This window comes from Thrips palmi, unplaced genomic scaffold, assembly GCF_012932325.1.
Source record: "Thrips palmi isolate BJ-2018 unplaced genomic scaffold, TpBJ-2018v1 HiC_scaffold_15, whole genome shotgun sequence".
NCBI classification, from domain to species: Eukaryota; Metazoa; Arthropoda; class Insecta; order Thysanoptera; family Thripidae; genus Thrips; species Thrips palmi.
In genome coordinates, this window is record NW_023144624.1 from 11,424,655 (window position 1) to 11,437,868 (window position 13,214).

The 13,214-nt window shown below is 57.9% G+C and overlaps 1 protein-coding gene across 2 annotated transcripts; it reads right to left on the minus strand.

Moving 5' to 3' along the window:
• Window positions 1-790: 790 nt before the first annotated feature.
• Window positions 791-12,834, minus strand: LOC117641449 (UTP--glucose-1-phosphate uridylyltransferase-like). Of its 2 annotated transcripts, none has more exons than XM_034378780.1 (12): window positions 12,739-12,834; window positions 7,676-7,885; window positions 6,832-7,014; window positions 6,176-6,280; window positions 5,707-5,807; window positions 5,356-5,431; window positions 2,697-2,840; window positions 2,376-2,514; window positions 2,159-2,296; window positions 1,912-2,078; window positions 1,681-1,785; window positions 791-1,602 (listed from the first exon to the last, which is right to left on the minus strand). In XM_034378780.1, exons 1-12 carry the CDS (start codon window positions 12,763-12,765, stop codon window positions 1,495-1,497), a joined length of 1,503 nt encoding a protein of 500 aa, XP_034234671.1. In that variant the 5' UTR covers window positions 12,766-12,834; the 3' UTR covers window positions 791-1,494. The 2 variants fall into 2 exon arrangements, with proteins under 2 accessions (XP_034234671.1, XP_034234672.1); XM_034378781.1 differs by lacking the exon at window positions 12,739-12,834 and adding an exon at window positions 11,275-11,403.
• Between the last annotated feature and the right edge of the window lie 380 nt (window positions 12,835-13,214).

A 13,214-nucleotide genomic window follows, 5' to 3' on the forward strand; every position in this document is an offset into this window, starting at 1 on the left:
GGGTTCAGCATGCCCAACGTCACTTTGCACGACCCTGACAGTTGGGAAACCCCCAGAGAAAAAGAGGGAAAGGGAACAAGGCCGGCCGGGGGCGAAGGTGCGCCGTCTGGACACTTGCCCGGGTAAGTGGTGTTCATCATGGGTCAACAGTAACGAGACAAAGTACTAACGCACAGTCTCGGCAAGCCAAACCGCCACCCAAAAGTGTGCGAATGCCCAGGCCGGCCGGGGCATGCTGTAGGAGAACCCCGGATTCTGAACAATCAAACAAAAGGACACGAGAATCAAACAGGCAATCCCCCCTTGGCCGACCAAAGTTTTTCGATGAGTTGTAAAGATGTTGCAGCTAGAATATTGTTATTTGGGTAATAACTGTTTTTCTAGAAACTGACTAAAAGAATGAAAAACCCGAGAATCATCCACGCCGCATAATAAAACTATTTTTACAGGCTTCGTTCCGTTGGTCGCAGTGCAAGTGAGAAACCCCGGACTTCCACGAAAATGAAACAAGGACAGCGAGCACAATGTCCCGCACTTTTTTTCCCCCCAGCCGGCCCAGAAGGGCTTAAAATTTGCAGTCAGACTTGTAATGAGGGCGCGGCCTGCCGACTGCCAATAGTGTGTTCTTTGGATAATAGAGCGGTGCTCGAGAAACTCGACGAAAAGAATGAAGAAACCGCAGAGAATCATACGAGGACATAAATAAAATATAATTTATTAACAGCAGCTTTCGTCTGCCGTGTCTTCGACAAAAAAAAATCAACAGTTAGAAACGACTAACAAAAATAATCCACGAGCAACAAAAACAAGGCAAAAAGCGAGCACAATAGTACCCGCTATATAACATTTGAATTTAAAAAAATACATCAGCGCCCCAGCTTGCGTGACCGTTTTCTAAAATGATATGGCGTCAGGTTACAATTAGAAACTACTCTAGACATTAGTTAACACAAGGATTTGCAGGAGCACTGGCCTTCTGCCAGCGCTCGCACACTTCGCACGACCGTCTCCCACACCCACGGCTTCTGCAGCCTCTTCTGCACGTGCATCATCTTGCTGCGCGGCGTCGCGGCCAGCGCCAACACGAGCGGGATGATTCTTTGGCATTTGTCGTCGTAGGAGAGGACCAGGGCGCGGGGTCGGCCACCACGCGGCAGCTCAGCAGCGCCTGCAGCAGCGCGCCGAACTGCAGCACGACGCCGGCCTCGGGGGCGCGCGACAGCCTGGTCGGGGAGAGGGTCAGGGTGAGGGTGAGGATGAGGGAGGGGGCGACGGGGAGGGTGGGGTGCGGCTTGCCTGCAGCGACGTGAGCGGCGTCGCGGCGCCGAGTGCGGAATCCGCCCGCGGACTCGCGGACTCGGCGCGACGAGCTGCAGACGCGGATCCAGGGGGAGGCGAAGCCGAACGAGTCGCACTTCGCCACTGTGACAACCCCCTGGAACCGTCTCTGGACCCGCCCTGGACGAGCTAGCAGCCAAGCCAAGCGGAGGTGTTCTAGTGGTTGAGGATGCGCAGGTTGCCTGACACTATTTTGTTCTCCAGGATGGCGCCGGACGGGATGTCGATCCTCTCGCCGTGGTTGGCGATGATGATGACGGTGCCCTGTGGAGGAACCGAACGTCAGCGTCTTTGTGCAAGTCCGCGATGGATTAGGAGAAACGGTTTCCGAAAGGTACGCACCCTGAGTGAGACTCCCTTGCCGAAGGTGACGTCACCGGACACGGTCAGGTGGTCCAGCTCCAGCATGTCGGGAATGGTGGCGAATCGCGACAGGAACTCCTTGACCTGAAGGGAGAGGGTTTTTCTTTTTAGCGACGCGCTCTTTAACGACGTAAAAAAGGCGGAAGGTCTCTCTCGCTGTCTCTCTCTCCCTTCCTAAAACAAACGAAAATGAGACAGACAGCTGCTTACCTTGGTGAAGTGCTTGTCGCCAATCTTGACGTGGGGGGTGGTGGGGAACATCCTGAGGGGGGACATGACGAGGGAGCCGCCCTGCAGGGTGTACAGGTTGCTCATGACGAGCAGCAGGTCGGAGGTCTTCTTGACGGGCAGGAACCGTGACCGGGGCACGTTGATGCCTGCAAATGGAATTGTGAGCACAGTCTCGAAATAAAAGTCATCACGGTGCAACCCGCGTTTTGACAGTGCAGGCACGCACCGATTCCCCTGTCGAAGCACTTCATGGCGGCGCCGACGGCGGTCTCGAGCTGCACCACGTCGTGGCCGGAGTCTAGGTGCTTGGGGTTCACGATGATCTCCATGTTCAGCGTGCCTTGGGCCAGGATGTTCTCGATCGCTGCAACGAAGGGGAAACATTGAGCACGTGACAAAAGCAGTGGCGTATCCAGGGGGTGTCTTTTTCCACCTTCACCTACCTTCCAGCTTGATCCACAAGTTGTTGGTGTTGAAGAACTTGAAGGTCTTGATGGACGTGAAGTCGTCCACGTGCTCCTTGGGCACCTGGGCGATTTCCAGCAGCCTCAGCTTGTTCTCGTACTGGATCAGGGTGCCTCCCTGCGCGATGACGAAACCAAAAAAAAAATTGCTATACTTGTCCGTTCAACGAAAATAATAATGACGAGCCTGGCTGCGCTGCGAGGCACGCAACAGTTTTTGGCGCGTGCGTGCAGCGTGGCACGATCCCCCTCCCGCCTCCCTCTCCTCCCTCTCCTGCCGCCGCGCCGCCGCCTTCTCACCTTGACGTCGGCCTTCGTCTTGTCCGTAACCTCCATGACGAACTCCGGCGCGTCCTGGCCCGGCGCGAGGACGAGGTCCAGGATGTTGGTGTCCACGGTGGCGCCCAGGTTGTCGATGTTGGACAGGAAGCAGTACTGGCGTCCCTGGGAGCACGAACGGAACAAACATCATGGCGATGAACACAATCAATCAAAAATGAAAATGAACGCAGTGCGGTGTCGGAGGGCCGTTTCATCGAAAGCACGGACAAGCGAGACATCCTTGTTCATCGGCAAAGCTCGGTGTTACCCCAGACCCATTAGTGCGGCGTGCCGGCCGGCCCCGACAAGCCGTGCACGCGGCACGCATCGCCACTTGGAGACGACACCTCGCGCCTCACTTCGCGCCACTTCGCGTGTGGCGGCCTCACGGGCCTCGCGCCGCCCAGGTGGAACACGAATGTCATGATGATGTCAAGATGACGTCATACTGATGATTTTAGTCAAGAAAGGGTCTGTGCAAGGAGGGACAGGGGAATGAAAATTAAGACCCCATGTCCTGCCCCCAAACTTTGCTCGTACGTGCTTATAAAAGTGTCCGAATACCTAAGAGTTCAACAAAAGTATATTTTTTTCGGTTAAAACTAAATTTTGGGTACTTGTCAAATTTATGTCATGTTGACGTCAGTATTCTAATTAGCAAAACTGCCGCTAGGTGTCGCACGGAGAACCGTTAGTACTGTTCGGTTCGTATTTTCCATAAAAATTATGTGAAAGATGGAAATTTTTTCTTTAAAGTAACGTTTAGATTAGAGTGATGTGTATTCAGCCGTCGGCAATGAAAAAAAAAAATAACGTATCATTTAAACGAAAAATATAGGGTTTCTGGTCCCCTCTCGCTGACATCTTCCGTCTGTGGTTGGGTTGGGTCAACAGGTCCTCGCCCTCCTTGCAAGTTGTGAGTCCGTAAGGACGCATGACGGAGACACCATCCATGGTGGTATCCATAGAGGTATTTCCAATTTTTGACCTTAGAAGGGGTTGTCCTCTTCTCCCTCAGAACAAAACAAATTTCTTCATGTCGGTAATGTTAGTTAGTGTCGGCCGAGGTCATATTTACGTCAGTGGGACATCATGAGTATGTCATGAAACACTCTGCTCGATAGCCACTTTGATTTATTATGACCTCTTACGGCATGACTAAAAAACAGACATCATCGTGACTCATCCTGACTTCGGTTCCACCTGGGGGAGACGCGCCGTCGCGGTGCACGCGGCACGCTGCGAGCGGCCGGCGGGACGCCTCGCGGGACGCCCCGTGCCCTTCACCTGGACGCCGGTTTGTCACCCTGCGGACTGATTCCCAGAGTCGTTGTCGTCGCTCCGTCTCTCTCGCACCTCCACGGGACGCCCCACGAGTGCGAGAGGGACAGAGCGAGACTCTCGGCATCAGACCGCGCAGGCCCAGCTCACCCCCTCCTCCTTTCCACAACGCACGCCTCATTACCGCCATTTTCGCATTTAAACTCAAATTACAAGTTCATGAACAATGGGCGGGGAAGGCCTCCGGAATGCGCCGCCAGCGCCGCCAGCGCCGCCAACGCCGCGAGTGCGCGGGAACCGAGGCGATTGTCCACCCCTCCCCCTCCAACCCCACCCCGCCCCGCCCCGCCCCCGGCCGCGGATATCATTTTGCAAGGGCTCCGCTGCGGCCCGCGGCCCGCGGAAAGGTCGCGGGTTCAAATCCCAGCAGCAGGAGCTCCATTTTTTTTGCTGTCATTGGTGGTGCGGCCCTGCTATGCTAGTCCGGCAGTCCGCGTTCCATGCTGCCGTTGACCACGGCCCGGGCGGCGTGGCGTGGCGTGGGGTGGCGGGGCGGGGCGGGGCGTGGCGTGGCGTGGCGTGGGTGGCGTGGCGTGGCGTGGCGTGGCGTGGCGTGGCGTGGCGGGGCGGGCGTGGCGTGGCGTGGCGGGGCGGGGGGGGCGGGGCGGGCGGGGCGGGGGGCCCGGGGGCGGGGCGGGGCGGGGCGGGGCGGGGCGGCCGGCCCAGCAGTGACTTTGAGTGCGTCCATTGACAGGGAAGGTTAGAGGCGCTGGAACGACCGGCCGCGCGGGGCTGCGGGATCCTGTTAGTCAGGAAGCACTACGGGTACTTGGCGCGGGCAGAGCGGGGCGTGGCGGGGCGTGGCGGGGCGTGGCGGGGCGTGGCGGGTCGCGCAGCTTGTCGCCTGCACTGTGCGGCCCTGCGGCGCTCGGACAACCATGCCGCACCGACCGGTCCGCGGCAGGTCCCTTACGGTGGACACTCGGCGACGGTGTTTTCACGAGTTTTCGTCACCGTCAGTAAAAAAAAAGGGAATCTAAGGGCCCACGGGAAGTCTGTTCCCTTCCTCTAGGGTCCTCCGGGGCTTTAACTGCCTGTTCCCTGATGATGAAATCGGCATGGATCAAGTAGCAACGACTTCTAGAACTCGGCATCTTTCTGGCAACTGAAAATTAATAACCCGACAAGATGCCTCACTGTAAAAGCATTTCGGAGTATTTGGAATATTGATGCCTAGTGCTCTTTTCTTAACGATTGGTTGCTTCGATTTTTGTGAGCTTCCTGCCCAAAACACTTAGGAAAACACACACAATTTTCGGGTGCGAGTTTGGGTCTCCCTAAGCTCCCACTGTCTTACCTGCTTCACGAACTTGGTGAGCAGGCCCGAGTTCTTGAAGCTCTCGTAGAAGTCTCCGTGGCCGGGGGGGTACCAGCTGCACAGAGAACAGGGAGGCGCGGCGCGTTAGCGTGGCGTTAGTCGTGCAGCAAGTGCCGTTGCGCCGCGCGAGCCGCGAGTGTAGGCAACCCATCCTGCCGCCGCGCGCGCTGGGTGGGCTGGCGGTCCGGCGCGGTGCGGTGTGTTGCCTACCGCCCGGGCGCTCCAGCCAGCGCGCAGCGCGCAGCGCGTGGGAGTTGGGTTGCCTGCAGCGGGCGCTTTCGGTCAGGCGAGAGTCGTTGACTCTGAGTCTGCAGGGGAATGAATACTCACGCGTCCACGTCGCCCTTCACGTCGGGGGTCTTGGCCACGGGGTGGTAGGTGTCCCGCTGGATCCTGGGGTAGCAGGACTGGTTGAAGGTGTGGATCTCCACCTGCAGGACGTGAGGGTGTGTTGAGAAGAGCAGTGGGCATGGTCGGGTCTTAGCGCATTGGGTTTGAAGAGAGAGGGAGGGAGAAACTCCGCTTTACGGCCGTGCGTGCGTGTGGCCCGCAGCATTGGGCTCGCTGGTGCGTTCGGCCACACTCGGCGGCACTCGGCACATCGGTAGCCGATGTTCGGCTTTCTCGGACCTTTCTGTCACACAACGGCTCCCCGGCCGAGCCGCTCTGCCCGCTCTGCACGGGTCCCTCCATGGCGAGCTCCAGTGCCGGGCTCTGGTTTGAATGGGGGTGCTTTTGGAGATGGAAATGGAATGTCTCAGATGCCGACTGCATTGGGCTCGATGCGATGCGTCCTTACCTGGAGATTCTTGTACTTGCGGACGATCTTCTGGGTGTCGTCATCGGTGTTGAAGGAGTTCATGAGGACCAGGGGCACGTTGACGCCGTACTTCTTGTTCAGGTGCTGAAACGAACCAACACAACCTCCACTTTAGGTTTCGTCACCACCTCCCAATACTGTAACAAAATTAACCAGCTGCCTGTTTCAATTTCAGGTAGATTAGAAAAGGAGGGGACAGCAGACCCTTTGCCACCCATACCGCTAAAAAGCTCCCTGAAGGGTAGGCTGGTAGCAGCTTTTTGCCCGAGGGGGAAACGACTTCGGTTATCCGATGTACAGCAAATTGGTTATCCGCTATCCGGATAACCAGAAATTTCGAAGTAATCCGGGGAAATTCTGAGGTAATCCGGGGAATTTCTGAGGTAATCCGGGGTAATCCGGCGTAATCCAATGGTAATCCTGGAAATTTTTCGATGTAATCCGGAGGTAATCCGTGGGTTATCCGGGGTTATCCCTATCCGATGTACACAAAATTTCTCAGTCGTTTCCCCCTGGTTTTTGCCCCTGTAAGTTGGCAAAAAGAAACGCTTCGCCCCTCTAGTAGTGGGCAGCGAAACGCGCTACTTCCCCCTCCCCTACATCCTGATTCTGCACTGCGGCGGCTCTTAGCTCACCTCGATCTGCTGCACGGTGAGGTCGAGGAAGGTGAGATCGTTCCTCACGCTGATGACGGACTTTGGCCCGCGGCAGCCCATGCTGGTGCCCAGGCCTCCGTTCAGCTTCACCACCACCAGCTTGCCCAGCATCTCCTTGATGCGGGCCTCGCTGGGCGTGTTGAGCGAGTCGTACTGCCGAACCTGCCAGAGGGGAAGGACAATCGCAACGTTTTTATTTCAGCTCCAGGTCAGGTTAGATTAGGCACGAAAAAACCTAGAGCTTTGAACCCAACATTGTTTTCGGCGCTTTTATTTAATCAAAAAGTTCCACGAAGCGACGTTATTTCCGGCCGCTTTGGTTGTGATTGGTGCCTCTCACGGCATCGTCGTGGCCGAGGCTTGGCGGCGCGTGGATTGCCTCCGATAAGGACGCAGCGTCACTCCCGATCGGCCGAAGGCGCCAAAGAGCCGATAAGATACAAGTCGTTTACGTCGCTCTGTCTCTCTCGCACCTACAGGGTACGCGCCATGAGTGCGACAGAGAAAGAGCGACGAGAACGACTCACTGAATCGGTCTGCTGCAGCCACTGCAGCCGCGCCGCGGGGGCGTTTGGATCGCGAGCACAATCAAGACAAAGACAGACGAATCGCGCGAAATGACGCACGTTAAATCGTCTTCGGACACATTAAAGCGACGCGCGTGTGAATGCATCTTTATCGACAAATGAGACGCTGTGTGGGTGTGGCGATGCGATGGCGCTGCATGTAGTTCGAGAGTTCTCCGAGACATGGCGTCGCCGTCGCCCAAGTCCGCAGGGAATGCCATTCTGTCCGTTCCGAGCGACCTTCGGGTCGAACTTACAGCGCCGGCGGGCAGCTTCTCGATGCGGTCCCAGTCCACGGAGGGGCCCTTCTCCTTGAGGAAGCGACCGAACAGCCTGGAGAAGCCATTGAGCTCCTGCGCGCGGCCGGCGCGCTCCTGGGGGCTGAGCTGGGCCAGCAGCGTCTCCAGGTCGCCCTCGAGCCGGACGGCCGCGTCGCGCTGCAGCGCCTCCTGGAAGTCTGCGCTCTCCTGCAACAGGGAAGAAGTGACAGTTAAGGCACTGATTCGGAGAGGCGTTTCTGTCGCTCTGTCTCTCTCGCGCTTAGTTAGTGTGCCGCTCAGGTGCGAGAGAGACGGAGCTGTTGTCTCGCGGCGCGGGGTATCGCTGGCACCGCGGCGCGCATACCCCGCGCTCGCCTCGGCAACAGGTGTCCGCGAGTGGGGCGGCTCGCCTAGGCTGGCCGCCGACAGGGGGCGCCACCGTCTCTGTTGACATCGCGCGCACAACCCGGCGCGCTCCGGTCCGGCCGTGACTGGCCGTGACGCCGTGACGCCAGTCAGCAGTTTTCAAAACAAATGCGCAGCTCCGTTGCACTCCGTGTTCCCATAAACGTGTCAGCCGCTCCAGTGGCGGATCCAGAGCGAGGGGGGCAGCGGCAAAGTGTTGCTTTTCGCCTGCCGTTCGGGCGGCTGTCTAGGGGTCAAGACAGGCCCGTTGTCCTCCCGCCCCCCTCTGGATCCACTCCTGGCCTGCAGTGGCGTGGCCAGCCGAGGATCGAGGCCAAGCCAAGGCCTCTCGTTTTAGCTCCGAGTTGAGACAAAATCGCCATGAAGCGACTCGGCCTTGATCCGCTTGTGCGCCGCCGCGCCGCCCATTTCTATTTGCGACCGAGTGGCCGATGCTTTTCCTTGCGTAAGACACTGGCGCTGAACTTCGACCTGCGTCGTGTTTTGATTGAGTTTGTGAACGCCTCGCGGGCGCGGCGCGCGGGCGGAGAGGGCGCGCTGTTCTACGTCACGGAGGGACGAACGCACACAAAATCTATGTGTGTACTCAGTACACACTTCTAGGTGCGTGCTTACAAGCATGCACTTCTAGGTGTGTACTTGCCTAAGCACGCACCTAGAAGTGTGTACTTGAATGAGTACACACTTATAAGTGTGTACTCAATGAGTACACACATAGAAGTGCATGCGTTTTCCCTATGCCGCGCATGCACCTCGCAAGTGTGTACTCACTAAGTACACACTTATAAGTGTGTACTCATTCAAGTACACACTTCTAGGTGCGTGCTTAGGCAAGTACACACCTAGAAGTGCATGCTTGTAAGCACGCACCTAGAAGTGTGTACTGAGTACACACATAGATTTTGTGTGCGGACGGGCAGACAGACAGACTGATCTAGACAGTGGCGTCGCAGAGGGGGTTCATGACCCTCTCTTTCGGCAAGGCAGGCGCCTGAAAGATAGGCACACTGCGGTGCAGGCAGGTAGGCAGAAAGTGTCCTCCCCTTTCGAAATTTCTCCGCATTGTTGGACGATCGGACGGACAGGCAGGCAGACAGACGGCCCGCGAAACGCCACCGAATGAACGGCCGAATCTAAGCCATAAGCCGCGGGCGCCGAGGTCGTTGGCACTGCTCGCACCTGTCTGCGCCCCGCCGTGCCGATTGAGACGCTTATCAACTGCAGCAGCAGCCGCGGTGGAGCCGCGCCGGGGTGTGGGCAAGGAAGGTCCTGGCAAGGTCAATGCCGGCCAACTATGCCCTGCTTCGTGTCAAGCGGCAAGGGCCGGTCAGATGGCTGATTACCCTGTCCCTGTCGCACTCCTGGAGCGGCCCGTGGGTGCGAGAGAGACAGAGAGTCAGGCGGCCGCCACGCGACGTTCCTCGCGCGCTTCTCGGCGTGTTGGCGGTGTTGGTTCGGCGCACGCGTAAACAAACGCCGCCGCGAGCACGTGGACCGCGACGCCGCCGCCTCCTCTGTCTCTCTCGCACTCACTCGGGCGCCCCGTCTAGGTGCGAGAGAGACAGAGCGACGAAAACCTCGTCGTTGGCGCCAACCGGTCGGGCGCGTTCGAACGAGGCGCCCGTTTCTGGGCGCCGCGACCGCGGCCGTGGGACAGCGCGGCGGCGGTAGGCCCGCCCATAGTGTACACGGTGTACACTGGCAGCGCCAGCCCCGCCAGCGCAGTCCGGCGGCGCGCGCAGGAGCGTGCAGGCACTGCAGGCTCTGCAGGAGGCGCCAGTTAGGAAGGAAGCGTGCTGACGCCGACCCACTGCCGCCGCGCTCCACTGCGAGTTGGACCTCCCTCCAGTGGAGGCGTTCTCCCACGTGTTCGCCGAGCTTTTGTGATTGATAAGGACACCGAGCGAGAAGCGCTGCACTGTGGTCATCGGGCACACGACTGAGTGTCTCCCTGGGGTTGCCCTTACGCCCGGAACAGTGCGATCTTCCCTCGAGACTTTAGAGATGCTGAGGTCACGAGAATTTCTTCGTCATCGCGAGAGTACGCCTGGCTCAAGCCTATCGATAAGAGCTATTTTGAGGAGACGAGCTCTCATTTTTGAGTTGCATGACACACGACATTGTCCGATGACCGGCGTTTCCGCGGAGAACCTACTCTCAGCACTCCTGTGGCACCGAGTATGGCACCCGTTTAATTCTTTGTAAATGTGACGAACGGAAATTCGCCTTGAACTTTGGTCCGGCATGCAGCAGTGCGCGGCCTTGGCCGAGCCAGTGTTACCCAGCCCGACCTTGGCCACTGCACTTATGTAACGCGAAAGCACGTAAAACGGCGGGTCAACACAGGACGCCTCGTCATCCGGTGTATAAACGTATTTGTTTTTCGAAGGGGCTTATCTTGGCGGCCGTAATCTGGGCGCGTTACATGAAAACATCGTCATCGCGCCGATGGGGAGAAAAATGCCTCGCTGCTTATCGTTGCGTGACCGCCCTCCGGGATTTCGGGAGTCGGCGGCGGCGCTGGTCCGAGGACCGGCCCGCGCACCCCGAACGAACCGGCGCAGGTGGCAACCTCACCGCGACGCCGTGCCGAGTGGCAACGCTACAATCGCACCTTTCGCCGCAGCGGTCGCGAGTTAGTTCGTGGAGAGGAGCCGAGCCCGGCGCAGTGGAAAGACAGGCCAAGCGCGGTGAAAAACTGTCGTCACAATCCGAAACGGGAGACGAACCCGACGCGTCTTTCGACCCCCGCGCGGACGCCGCGGACGCCCGAAACAACTTAGACCCTGCTTCAAGTTCCGAAAACTGTTTTCGCCGGCGAGCCTTGCCACGAGGTGACCCCGCCTAGCGGCTAGGCCGGGCCGCGGCCCTGAAAGTTTACAGTCCGAATATTTGGCGCGGCGCGGCCAACGGATCCCCGCGACCCTCGGGCCTCGGGGCCTTCCCAGGGGCGGATCCAGGACCGGCCCGAGGGAGGGGCGTGGCTGCACTTTCTGCCTAACCACAGGGGCAAAATGCGTCCTGTCTACTTTCCAGGTGGCTATCCAAGGGGCAATGCGGGGGGTCATAAGTGTCCTTTTACCCCCTTCCACCCTCTGGATCCGCTCCTGGGCCGGGCTGCCTTGCCCTGGGCTGAAGGCCACGGCCCCGCGAACGCGCCTCGCACTCACCTTGTTGCCCGGCATGGTGTCGCTAGAGAGACGGATTGGCAAGTCGGCGCGTCTTAGGCTGTGTCCGGCTGTGGTGGGAGGCCGGCAGTGAATGAACAAAACATGCAGCAGACGACAGCGGGCCGCTCAGCTGTATAAGGCCTCCGGAGGCTCATTTGGTGGGGGAGGGGCGTAGCAGTAGGCACGGCGCGGCAGTAGGCGGCTGGGTCCGAACGGACAGCCTATCTTATCAATGGCTCTCTTTCAAAGAGTCGGTCGCGGGATGAAAAAAAAAAGAAATCGAGGCAAAAAAAAAAACCTGAGATGAACGTCAGTGTGAAATGGAGAGCCGGGGGTTGTCGCATCGAGACGGATTAGGCGGACAGTGACCGGCAGCGCCATTTTGGCAGGCGTTATTTCGTGACGGGGGTCAGCGCACCCTTATACACTGGGTCTTCGTGGCCACCCCCGTAGCGACTTAGTTTTGGTGAAAACAGTATGAACCCGAATTTCAAATCCCCCAATAGTCAATAAATGAACTTATTTTTGACACAGGAAAATGTCTATCCGGTTCTGTGACAGCTTGACCTCACGCACTTTCAGGCCGTTCAGGAACTGTATACACACGGACTGCAAGGCCTTACACGTCGCAAGTGGGCGCGAAGGAGAGCTCACCAAGAAATAATCGACGAATTTGAAGTTGAAAATCAAGGATTCAATCAGTGTGTAGGAGTGGTGTCAAATTTATAAATAGTATCGTCGTTCGTTTGCTGCCAATCCCGGTAGCTCGCGTCAGCTGATCCTGAAGCGTAATCCTCCGTCGCAGGACAGACGAGAGCGTCATTGTCTGCTGAGGAACGGGGAATGAATTGCACAATACGGTGACCGAAGTGACTATCCACATCCACTTGATACACGTTCAGGTCCTCGACGCCGTCTCACGATTCCTTTAATTTTAATTAGCTCAAAGCAGTGGTGTGTTTGATCCATGGACCGAGGTCAAACACGAATTGTTTCGAGTAAAACGAAAAAGTGGCTTCAAAATATGACAAGCTTATCATGAGTGAAAACTCTTTGCCGTCCTAACGTTTTGACTGGTTCAAATACAAAGAAACGGCTTCAAATTAAAAGCATCGAGACCGCCTAGCCTACATTCTAGTTTGACTTTGTGTTCCACTTGAACGTGGACAGGCCAGCCTTCTTGGCTGGGAGACACTTGACCTCGATTGACCTTGTCAGGTAAAGGTGGCTAGCCCAATTTGTTTTTTTCTCCCCCACGTAATCAGCTACTGCCAATCAGTGGTGCCAACTGTTTCGACCCGCGTGCTGGAGTGCGCTGTGTGGAGCAACGGCTGCCATCTGCGCCCCTGGCAGGGAGAAAACCCGACGCCAGCGGTGCGTGGATTGCCTACCCCACAGGCGTTACAGCAACGTGACAGTCCTCCCTTTCGAATCCAGCACCCCGACGCAGCACGTGGTACGTACCATTTGTGAGTTGGTGGCGGCACTCATTGCGGAGCTGCTTGGATTCCTCGCTGCACTACACTTTCAGGGGAACAGAGCCACGTCTCGCTGCCGGGCAGCTAAAGGACGGCGCGCGAGGAGGCACGTCGAGTTTTGTTCGGTTCACCTGGCTGCTGCCGATAGCGTGCACTTGAGATTGTCTGCAGTTTGATTCGAACAGTGCTTTGGTCGCTCTGCCTCCCTCGCACTCACGGAGCGTTCCGTTGCGTTGCAAGTGAGATAAGCGATGCAAAGACTCTTCGGAGGGATCCTGCCGGAGCAGCCTTGATTGGGAGGCTGGCGTCAGTCCACGGGCTGCCTGACCGAGAGGTTTCGGCGTGCAGCCCTAGAGCGCGGGGTATGGCCGTCGTGAGTGGACGTGAGTCCGCCAGGGCCCTCGAGGGACGCGGGGTATCGCCGCCGTGAGTGGACGGCAGTGCGCACAGGCCCGCAAGGGG

Bases quoted from the DNA above. Each gene is read 5' to 3' on its own strand.
- LOC117641449 (XM_034378780.1), bottom strand. From the start codon at position 12,765: ATGAGTGCCGCCACCAACTCACAAATG. The intron at 1,786-1,911 runs GTAAGCAGCTGT...CTCTCCCTTCAG, and splicing joins GCGACAAGCACTTCACCAAG to GTCAAGGAGTTCCTGTCGCG. The intron at 1,603-1,680 runs GTGCGTACCTTT...GTTCCTCCACAG, and splicing joins GCAAGGGAGTCTCACTCAGG to GGCACCGTCATCATCATCGC.